At 49.5% G+C, this 11,737-nt stretch overlaps 1 protein-coding gene across 3 annotated transcripts in view; it reads right to left on the bottom strand.

Annotated features, from left to right (window-relative positions):
* Nucleotides 1-3,309: 3,309 nt before the first annotated feature.
* The window catches only part of NSDHL (NAD(P) dependent steroid dehydrogenase-like), a 35,615-nt gene continuing 27,187 nt past the window's right edge, over nucleotides 3,310-11,737 (bottom strand). For all 3 annotated transcript variants that reach the window (XM_025373263.1, XM_025373261.1, XM_025373262.1), the window contains 4 exons: nucleotides 9,964-10,092; nucleotides 6,737-6,879; nucleotides 5,023-5,125; nucleotides 3,310-3,889 (listed from right to left, as the gene is read on the bottom strand). In XM_025373263.1, the coding sequence (XP_025229048.1) occupies nucleotides 3,557-3,889; nucleotides 5,023-5,125; nucleotides 6,737-6,879; nucleotides 9,964-10,092 (708 nt within the window). In that variant the 3' untranslated portion in view covers nucleotides 3,310-3,556. The remainder of the gene's footprint in view (nucleotides 3,890-5,022; nucleotides 5,126-6,736; nucleotides 6,880-9,963; nucleotides 10,093-11,737) is intronic.

Below are 11,737 nucleotides of genomic sequence, written 5' to 3'. Positions count from 1 at the left end.
CCCTCCACTCACTAGTTTTTATTAGGCCACGGTCCTCTTTCAGAAGCTGATGAAAGCCATGTGCCCTCTCATGCCAACACACACACACCTACACACACACACACACACACAATCCAAAGGCTGCATTGAATTTATGGAGTTCACAGACTTCCCAAGTCCCCATCCGAATGTCAGGTTGGCAACCTCTCTCTGCTTCAACCCAGTCTCATGGGCTGTGCCTTTCCCCATTCCTGGGACCATTTTCTTTTGTTGCACTGTGACTCCAGGATTACAAGACAGGGAGGTTTCCTGAGCACCCACTATGCTGTGGGGACAGTGGTTGCCTCTGTCCTTAAGAACTCCTGGCCTGGTGGGGGCGGGAAAAAGCACAAATAGGAAACACAAAATTAGGCACAGGTCAGGAGCCCCAGGGCTGGGAATCCAGAGAAAATAGGTGGTTTCCAATTGGGAGGATTAGGTTCGGCTTTTTAGGGGAAGGGAGTGGGCCATTCTGGACCTGGGACACAGTGGGGGGAGGACACAGCATATAGTCATGACAGCCTGAGCAGGGGATGCATGACAGGGTGTGAACAGGAAACCATGATTCCATTTGGCTACAACACAGCAGGTGTGAAGCCCAGTGGAAGGAGCTGGAAACGTGGGCTGGGAGAAAATCGGGCCCCGCTTTAGTGTTTTTAGCAGAGGAGAGACAGGACACCCTGGGTGTACACATAGCAGCTGGATGGGAGGAGGGGCGAGAGTAAGCAGACAGATCAGGTCGGTTGTCCCAGGACACCTGACCTAGGAGCAGATGGGGTCAGGTGCTGAACTAGGTCAGTGTTGATAGGGAAGGGAAGGAAGAGGGACTGAATGAGATCATCCCAAAGGACACGCAGCACTTGGCAATAGGGCTTTTAGCTGTCTCCAGTCTGGGAGAGAATTGCCTTCCCTTGGCCCCAATTCTCCAGATGGGATGTGACATGAGGGACAGGCACAGGCCTGGGTCCACACTCCAGGATGCCATCTTAGGGCAGTGTGCTGCAAAGCCATCAGCTTTCAGGAAAGAAATGGGGGGGGGGGGGTGGCCCCCAGGCCCTGGGCCTGTGAGTAGGGCAAGTTCAGTCTTGCTGCGGCCAAGGGGAGGTTCTAGCTGGACTCAGTGACCTGTAGGAAGGCTCCTTCACTGGTCAGAAACCATCCGCAGGGCTTACGAAGAGAGTGCTGGCCCAAGCCCAGGGTCTCAGTTCAGTAGGTCCGGGGTGGGGCCCGATGGTTTTCAACAAGCTCTCAGGGGGTACTGAGATAGTGGTTTCCTGGTGGTTAGACTTTCTCCAAACAGGTGGGTCGAGATAGGTCTGGGTCAGGAATGCAGGGAAATACAAGGAGCGGTGGGGAGGGCGTTAGCTTGGCCAGCGGGGGGCTCAGGGTCTCTGTGCACAGCCTCATCGTTCGGATCTGAGCAGACACTGCTTCTGCAACTGTTCTGCCGTGATCGCCACCTCGGCTAGGCTTGCTTGCAGCCCTATGTCCCTCTCATAGCACCCTGCACTTTTCTTTTTTGGAACCTGTAGCAGTTTTGAATAATATATTGGTCTGTGGGCTGCGTGTTTTATTCACCACTGCAGGGCAGGGCAGGGCAGGGCAGGGCCCAACGAATATGTGTGGTCTGAATGAGTGAACAGAGAGGGCAGAGAAGAGGTTCCATGAGGGACATCTTTGGTCTAGATGGCAGCTAGCATTTTCCTGAGCAAGTGGTTAGGTCGAAGCCGAGGGCCGTTTGGCTGTTTGGCCCTTGGTGCTCATCAGCAAGGTCTGCTGGCCTCACCCACTCCGGGCCCGACACCATCCTCCTACCAGCTTAGAGCTGCTCTGCAGCTTCATTCCAGCCTGAGTGGCCTCCTCCCTCCCTCTCACTCCCCACAGGAAATCAGGTGCTGAGCTCAGACTCCTTCCAGGCCATTTCTTATAAGGCTTCATTTCTACCCCCGACGCTACTGCCCCCACCCAACTCCATCATTGCGTGGGCCTTTGTTGCCTCTTGTCTGAAGGCTCCACGTAAGAGCCATGATGGTTTCCTGGATTCTTGACCCCCACTGCCTAGGAGATAAAAGTACATCCCCTTCAGCTTTGCACCATCAGTCTGGCTGGCTTCCCACCCCAAACCAGGCTGGCATGTCTGTCCTTCACTGAATCTAAGACACCATTATATCTCATGGACCACTAAGAAACACAACGTGCTGCTAATTAAACTATGACATGCCACTGACTGTGACACTCTGACATCTTTAGCCTGAAATGCCAACTCCAACAGTAAGTTTGATTGCTTATCCATTCTTCAGGGTCTGACTCAAGGCATCACCTCCCCAACAGAAGCTGAATGTGTACCACCGCGTCTTAAGTGTGTGTATCATGTCCTGCCTGGCATTATAGCGGCTTGTGAACATATCTTAAGTCCATGATTCTAAGTGCCTTAGGGGCAAAGGCTGTCTTATTTATGTTTCTATCCCCCTGTCCCATCAGCAGAGGGCAGCACAGTGTCTCCTCATTCAGAGGAATTATCCTCTGTGCTACGCCCTTTGGAAACAGGCCTGAAGGGCTCTGAGGGTGAGCTGCAGGCAAGCAGCCCCTTTTCGCTGGCTTACTATCACCCAGCCCAGTGTCCCACATTAGGAGAGGAGCTGAACAGATCAAACAGCGTGCCACTGGGCTGGATCACTGCCTTGCCTCTAAAAACAACAGAACTCTTGTTGATAAATGTTTTGTGAAAACAGTGCAAGCCTGGTGTGGTGGCGCACATTTGCTCTCAGGAGGCTGAGGTGGGAGGACTGCTTGAGCCCAAGAGTTCCAGGCTGCAGTGCTCTATGACTGGGCCTGTGATTAGCCAGTGCACTCTGGGCTGGGCAACAGAGACACACTCAGACTGTCTCTACAACGACAACAACAAAAAACAATGCAGGCAGGCACAGCAATGTACCTGAAAGAGAATGTGGAAGCATGTAAGGAGTTGAACAAGCAACAGAGACTGAATTAGTCATTTCAGCTTTCAGCTTTTGCTCTAAGCTTACTGTTGGTATGAAATGTACATGTAAAGTCTCACCTGTGTGTTAACAACTTCTGCTTTTCTTCCAGGATATTTTGAAGATGCAGTCTCTTGCACAAAGTCTAGAGGCTTCACTCTAGTATTGGTCTGCATGGAAATGGTTCTCCATCACAACTGACAAATGCGCTGTAGCTTCCTACAGCTTCCTTGATTATGTATAAGGACACTGGAGTGAAATGTATGACCCAGAAGAGGGGGCAAGGGAGGGGGTATATAGAGAGACACAAAAAGACAGAGAACAAATCAGTAGAATATGAAGCTGCCTGCTTCAAGAAATCCAAATCCAATTCCATGAAGGAAGAAATATCTGTTTTTACTGCCTTCGTTGTCATGGAAGTAGTAGGGTGCGCTCTCTGCCTAGCAGGAGGAGTCACAGGCTCAGAGCAAACTCATTGGAAGGATGTTATTTCTTCACTCCACAGGGGAAGGAGTGACTGGCTGGGGAATGTGTCGAGAGAGCCCAGCCTCCAGCGTCCCTCACTTGACCCTCCGCAGGTGGCGAAAGCTCTGCACGGTCCTCTCCACAGCATCATCCATGGTCACTAGTGGCTGGTAGCCCATGGCCTTTTTGGCCCTCTCGCAGCTGTAGTAGTGGAATGTGCCAGCCAGTGCGACCCGCATGGGTGTGAAGGTGGGCTGCAGTTGGATGACAGGACTGACCACCATCACCAGCAGGGACAGCAGGAGGGCCAGGTAGTAGGCCACCCAGTACGGGATGTGATACTTGGGGGCCTCATAATTGAGGCCTGTCAGGATGCGAGACAGGAATGTCCAGAAAGGGATGGGCTCATCATTGGTGATGTGAAATGCCTGGTGGGAGAACAAGAACAAGAAGTTAGAAACACCACCCCCACCTGCCCAAAGTTGAGGCATCTATTAAGCCCATGCAGATTGCATCCTCACTGCCTAACTGCTGCAGCGTTCCATGTGGCCTGCCCTCAATTGCACAACTGCTAAGGCGTAGAAAGGGCAGATGATGAAAGTTTTATCTATGAGCCAGGATTTTAAGTGAAGCATAGATTGCACTTGGAAAGGCACATTTGTTAATTCGATAAGTGTTAATCATCATAAAACTCATCTACATATCTTTGGATGCAATGAATTGCTCAGATTACATTTCTTGACGGAGTTGTGCTTGTTTTAAATCAAAAGCCATACCCGGGCCAGGCATGGTGGCTCACGCCTGTAATCCCAGCACTTTGGGAGGCAGAGGCGGGCAGATCAGCTGAGGTCAGGAGTTTGCCTGGCCAACATGGTGAAACCCCATCTCCACTAAAAGTACAAAAAGTTAGCTGAGCATGGTGGCACAGGCCTGTAGTCCCAGCTACTCAGGAGGCTCAGGCACGAGAATCGCTTGAATCAGTAAGGCAAAGGTTGCAGTGAGCTGAGATCGCGCCACTGCACTCCAACCTGGGTGATCGCGCCACTGCACTCCAACCTGGGTGATAGAGTGAGATTGTCTCAAAAAAAAAAAAAAAAAAAAAGCCACACCCACCCTACTCCCAACTTCTTTGAAAGTTATCAGTGGGAAAACGGTAGAGGTTCAGGAGAATAAAAGAGGACCAAAGAGCAAGGGAGGGAGAGACCTGAGGAATGAGTGGGAGAAAGGGTGAGGAGCAAGCACCCTGCCCAATCTACATGGGCTCCTGCCATGAGGAGCCATGCCAACAGGTGGGCAGCCAGGTCAGGGGGCCACAGAGGACTGTGTCCTGAATGTCTGTACAATCCCAGCTCATCAGCTCCCCAATTTTGGCTGCCCAAGTGATGTGATGCTGCAGTGACACCACATGCTCTATCAGAGGGGCTTGACCTTGGCACAGGGGGTCCTAATACAGATCCTCCACAATACAGGATCACAGGAGCAACCTGCCAGCAAATCCAGTGGCAAGGAGAAGAAACCCACAGAAAGGCACCCGTGCAGAGACGGGTGCAGCAGGCCTTACCTTCCCACCCAGTGTCAAGTCTCGGGAGAGTTGCTCTGCAGCCAGGATGTGTCCATGGACCACGTTCTCCACAAAGGTGAAGTCCACCAAGTTCTTCCCATTTCTGCAGGTGCACAAGGGATGATGGAATACGTACTGGGAGCCCCTGCACGAAGGCCAGGGCTGCTCCCAAGTCTCAGCATTTGAGAGACTGTGACCTGCAGAATGGCTGCCACCTCACTTGGCAAGGCCAGTCCAGGCACTCATGGATGCCTGTACTGATTAAAGATGTACACTGGGCCAGGACTCCTGGGTCTTCAGGGTTAGTGGAATCTGAAAGCTGGGGGACCTGCCCACCCATTCCAGCATGGCCAACACTGGTGCTGTCTCTCCTGTCCCGATTTGGGTCGCAGTTTTTCAGCCCCTTCCCAGGAGACATGGGGCCAATGCCTTGCTCTGGTCTCCCATTTACTGACCAGTCTCCTTGTAATCCTTCAAGGTGACAAGTCAGGGTAGCAGTGAGGCTGAGTGAGAAACAGGAAGGCAAGGCAGAGGGAAAAAGGAGGAAAGAGAGGAGAGAAGGAGGAAATGAAGGAAGAGAAGGCCTACTTGGGAGAGAGCCACACTGTTGTCCCCTGTGGAGGCCCCTCCACCTACGCTTTCCCCGAGGAGAAATGTAATGCCCCCCCACCTGCCTTCCGAGATGCAAGGAGAGTCAAGCCCTGGCCCTTGATCCTGGGCCCATTGTTTCCCCTCTGAGCCTCGGTTTCTTCCATTTCCAGACAGGGTCACAAATACCTTCCCAGCCTACCTGAGAGGGTACATTGGATTGAACAGTATCCTCTCAAAGCTTCTGTCCACTTGGACCTTGTGAATGTGACCTTATTTGGAAATAAGGGCTCGGCAGATGCAATTAGTTAAGCTGAGCTCATACTGGAGTAGGGTGGGCTTTAAATCCAGGGAATGATGTCCTTATAAGAAGGAAATTTGGACACAGAAAGCAAGGAAGACAGCCACGTGAAAGAGAGGCAGAGGCAGGAGTGATGCCTCTCCAAGTACAGAATTCTAAGGATGGCCAGAAGCCAGCAGAAGCTAGGGCAGAGGCCTGGAACAGATGCTCCCTGTGAACCTCCAGAAGGCACTAGCCCTGCCAACATCTTAACTGTGGACTTCTGGCCTCCCAAACTGTGACAGAATCCATTTGTTGTTTTAAGCACTCACTTTGTGGCAAGTTGTTATGGCAACTACAAGAAATGAATACAGAGGACAGAAGACAAGGTCACTGCTATGGCCTGAATCTTTGTATCCCCGCAATATTCATTCATATGTTGAAACTTCATCTCCAATGCAATGGTACTGTGAAGAGGGACCTTTAGGGGGTGATTAGGTCACGGGGGCTCTGCCCTCAGGAATGGGATTAGTGTTCTCATAAAAGAGGCCCAAGGGAGCCTGTTTCCCCTCCCACCATGTGATGACATGGTGAAAAGGTGCCACTCATGAGGAACAGGGCCTCACAGGACACCCAATCTGGGAACGCCTTGATCTTGGACTTCCCAGCCTCCAACCTGTCTGTTGTTTGTTAGCCAGTATTAGGTATTTTGTTACAGCAGCCTGCATGGACCAAGACAGTCACGTAAGAAAAGAGCTACAATGCCACTTGGCTCCTGCCAAGTGCTCTCTGAACACGAGCACGGACCAGGAAGGACTAGGGAAGAGCCGCTGTGGGCTGACTCACCCAATCACGAACTTCATCTTGCCGTTTCTGGCTGTCTCGATTATGGTGGGTACCAACTGTGGGTCCCTTGGGCCGAAAATGCCATGAGGGCGGATGGCTGTGGTTAAGAAATTCTTCTCAGGATCGTTGGCGCCCAGGACTGCCTGAAGGAGAGTGGGAGAAGGAGCACATTCATTGCAAATCCCTAGGCCCAAGCCAAGAGAGTGCCTCACCGGGTGAGAAGCACCACTCGTGGGGGACAGACAGATGACACACTCTGCTGGCATGTGGCCACCGAGCAGTGGTCTGCCTTGAACTGACACCCTACATCAGTGGCTGGTATAATTCTGGGCTACCTCTCCACCCCACCCACCCTCACACCAAAATCTGAAAATGCAGGACAGACAGCCGGGCAAAAACCGGTAAGATCAAATCAGAAGGCCCTGGTTTGGGTTCAAAGGCTAAAATCCATCAACACTGCCAGAAGACATGCCTCGGCAGCAGTTTGTGGAAAAGATCTGAAGGTTCTGGTGAACAAGTTAGCCATGAGCCTCCAGTGCCTTGAACTGCACGTGCCGCCCACGTTTCCACCAGGCCAGGTCTGTTCCGGGCAATTCTGAGTACCACCTCCGAGGGGAGGGCGCTGAGAAACCCAAGTGGGCCCAGAAGAAGGTCAGAGAAGGTGAAGGGTCTGAAGACCATGCCTGGAGAGAAACAGGCCAGCAGCTGGGGGGCAAAGGAGGCCGAAACATGTCAAGTCCTCAGAGCAGTGCCTGGTCCAGAGCCAGTGCTCCTGCTGCCACTGTGAGGAAAGGGTGTCTTCTGTGTGACTTCATGGACAAACTAGAACTCAAGAGCCTAAAGTACAGAGAAATGGGTTTTGCCTCAAAAGTAACAAAACTTCCCGAAGGATTTGTTTTATTGAGGGTAAAAGTGGTGATCATAAAGGTGCCTACCCTGATGGGGCTGCATGCGAATTACATAAGATGGCCTACGTCAGTTGTTTCAGTGCATGTCTGTATGCTTGGTAAGTATGGTTCCTGCTGTCATGTCACCTCAAATTTCTACTCTATGGTAGCAAAGTGCTGGTCTATGTTTTGGCCCCAGTGATCTTAAGCTACTCAACAATGGAAAAGCTGCCTCGTTTCAACAGATTCCCAGAGCTGGCCCTCCTCTTCCCGCCAGGCCTCTGGTCTCCACAGTGATGGAGGAAATGACTAAATAAGCCCTCAAATGGCCTCCACCAAGGCTCATCTCTACTACTAAAGGGAGGAGAGGTGGAGGAGTCCTAGCTCCCCATCACATTTGGTTTATGATCAGCAGGAAGGCTATAAAGCCAACAGTGGGTGTCAACCTTGGCTGAAAGGAGGCTCCAGGTGAGTTACTGCTAGAGTCATCTGAAGGCTTTGCTTATTTCCAGTTGAGAACCCCAAAGTTGATATAAGCGAGACACTGATAGTCTGGGCCGAGGCCATCATTTGAAGCTCTTGAGCCTAGGTGGGCTCAGCTCTGGTGGCAGTCAGTATCCGGCATGTTGGGTTGAGAATGCACAGGGTCTCCATGGTGACTGAACTGCCTGCAAGGCGCAGGGAGGCTTTAGTACTCCTCGGGCCAAGTTCGAGCACATGGGTGCTCCAAGGAGCGAGATAGCATAGTCTGGAGCCAGGACTGTGGCTTGCCAAAGGTCAAGCCTCCACCCCTGGTCTGGGTGGCCCTTGTGTCTCCCCGTGGACCAGTTCTGCCAGGACTTTCTGAGCAAACAGAAGCAACAGCAAACAGGCTGGGCACAGTGGCTCATGCCTGTAATCCCAGCACTTTGAGAGGCCAAGGTGGGCAGATCATGAGGTCAGGAGTTCGAGACCATTTGACCAACATGGTGAAACCCCGTTTCTACTAAAAATACAAAAATTAGCTGAGCGTGGTGGCACATGCCTGTAATCCCGGCTACTCAGGAGGCTGAGGCAGAAGAATTGCTTGAACCTGGGAGGTGGAGGTTGCAGTGAGCCAAGATCATGCCACTGCACTCCAGCCTGGGCGACAGAGTGAGACTCCATCTCAAAAAATATATATATATATATATACAGCAAACAGCCAGGAGGCAGCTGGCTCTCAGGTAGCCAGGTCAGTGTTCAGCTCCAGTTCAGTATGTACTGGCTTTGAAAGAAATCCTCAGTGGATGTGATACACTGCACACACACCTGGGAGGGGTATACTCACAGCTACCCAGCTAAGGTGAGCTATCCCAGGCTCAGGAGCACTCCTGGCCTGCAGCTTAGGATGGCCTCAGGGTGACAATCCCCATCTGTAGCTAGCAGTTGTCAGGGGCCCCACAGCCCCGGCAGCCTGAAGGCTTGGTAGTGACTGCGGCTGAATCCAACCACACTAAAATCAGGTGCCCTTTGATGAAGCTGTTTTGCCAAGTGGAAAAGTACTTTTCCTTAAAATAAAGCAAGATCCTTCCGTTGTTTGTTTTTCTAAGTCAGGGAGGGGGCGAGAGTGCCACTAGGAAGGTGCCTCCAGCCTGATTCCTGTCTGCACACTTGTAACTGCTGTAAATTCCCATAGCAAGGGAGGAAGCTCCCATGGCATTGAGGGTGGAGTGCAGGCTCTGGAGACAGACTGCCTGGAGTCAGCCACCTCCTAGCTGCACAGCTTTAGAAAGGTTCTGAGTCTCTCTGTGCACCACAGTCCTCATCTGTAATCTGGTGATGATGGGATAACTGTGACCTTTAAACAAGGAAAATACTCCTGGAAAACACTCAGAACACAGTGTCTTCTGTTCCCATAGTATTTTTTTTTTTTTTTTTTGAGACAAGAGTCTCTCTCTCTATCCCCCAGGCTAGAGTGCAATGGCACAATTTCGGCTCACTGCAACCTCTGCCTCCCAGGTTCAAGCGATTCTCATACCTCAGCCTCCCACGTGGCTGGGATTACAGATGCCTGCCACCATGCTGGGCTAATTTTTGTATTTTTAGTAGAGATGGGGTTTTGCCATGTTGGCCAGGCTGGTCTCGAACTCCTGACCTCAGGTGATCCGCCCACCTCAGCCTCTCAAAGTGCTGGAATTATAGGCTTGAGCCACCATGCCCGGCCTCTCACAGTATTTTTAAATTTAATTTCATCCACAAATTTTACATCTCAAGTCAGGTACGTAGGCCTCAGAATATGAACTTCATAAGTTCATAAACATTTTTCTTAGGATTCTAAACCCTTCAGTCTGCTCACTCAACCAGTTCCAAGGTACATACCTTCTCCTGTAAGATCTTAGTCTCTGTGTAGTAGTCAATGGGTTTCATGGCATAGGGAAGGTCTTCAGTTCCATTCTTGATATCGACGCCCTCAAAGATGACACTGGCACTGCTGGTTAAAATGAGTTTCTGACAGAGGAAGGTTAGAAAAAATAAAAGTCACAAATTATCATGATTCAAACAGTGCGATGATCCTATATGAAAGAGAATCAAGGGGCATCCCTTCGCTGCCGTCGCATTCGAGGCACTGCAGAAATTATTTGCTGCAATGTCTTTGCTTTTCAGGCCTTCTTAAAATAATCCAAAGATCACCATCTTCTGCAGCTATGTGGATTCCAGACACACTATGGTATTGCATTCTAACCAAGAATCAAGAGATCTTGGTTCCAAAACAAGGGATAACACATTTTTTTTCTATCCCATCACACCTGAGAGATAGAACAGACTTTCATTCATGGTACCTCACTATGACAGTGACTCTCTGTAAGTGAAGGGCAGCCCACAAACTTCTAGGAAGATGTCTCTTTGAAAAAGATCACTGGCTATTCTGATAGTGACCTGGCCATGTGAACACACATAGGAATACACACACCACACGACCTCTTAAGAAATGCTATTCTAAAGGAAGATGCTCTCTTATGAGGGTCCCCAGCATCCAGCCTGCTGGTTAAGAGCAGTTCATCCAACACCGGACACCATTAGCATGAATCATATCGTTCCCACTCTTATTCAACATTGTATGGGAAGCTCTAGCCAGAGTGGTAGAGTAAGATAAACAAGAATTTATAATGATTTGAAAAGAAACTGAACTTCCATCACTTGCAGATGAGAGAAAAATCTACACAGAAAACAGGCAAATATGTAGAAAATATTAGAGTTCGGCAAAGTTGCTGAATTAAAAATCAATATACAAAAATTAACTAGTCTTATATATTAGCAGTAATTGGAAATGTAATATAAAGTTATTAAATAACAAAAAATGAAGTACATACAAATAAATTTAACGAGATATGCAAAATCTTTACAAAGTAAAGTATAAAACTCTATTGAAGACATTAAAGAGCAAGATAAACAGAAAAATATCCCATATTTATGGACAGCAACACTCGATATGGGAAAAATGTCAATTCTCTCCAAAATTACCTACAAGTTCAATGCAATTACAATAGCAGTCTCAGCTGGCTTTAGCAAGGAACTAGTTAAGCCAAATATATGTAGAAGAACAAAGGGCTCAGAATAGCCAAGTAAAGTTTGAAGAAATTGGTTGGGGGGGTGATTTATCTACCGTACACTGAGACTTATCCTAAAAAGGCAGAGCCTCTCTGCATGGGCAGACAGGGAGATCAATGGGGCAGAGGGGAGAGCCTGGGAACAGGCCCATGTAAGACACAAACACCTAAGACATGCTGCAGATGGTGTGCAGCAATGCAGAAAGACGGATTATGCAATAAATGGCACTGAACTGGTTATACACATGGAAAAAAGTTAGACCTCTATCTCACACCATATGCAAACATAAATTCCTGGTGGATTAAAGACTTAAATGTGGAAAGCAACACTTAAAACCTTTGAGAAAAAAGTACATTAAATAATCTTTTGATCTCAGTGTTGGAAAATGTTCCTTCAGTACAACACAGCAATCGCTTTCTGCACTCTTACATACTAAGCCACTCTGCCCCTTCAGTAAATGAACCAGTTGCAAATGCCAAGATGAATAAAGAAAAACATAACATTGGAGAAAAAAGCAAGTTGCAGGAGGATCTGTTCAATAAGA

This window comes from Theropithecus gelada, chromosome X (assembly GCF_003255815.1).
Source record: "Theropithecus gelada isolate Dixy chromosome X, Tgel_1.0, whole genome shotgun sequence".
Classification (NCBI taxonomy): domain Eukaryota; kingdom Metazoa; phylum Chordata; class Mammalia; order Primates; family Cercopithecidae; genus Theropithecus; species Theropithecus gelada.
Note: the sequence above shows the minus strand (reverse complement) of the source record. Positions and strands in the feature narration are given on the sequence as shown.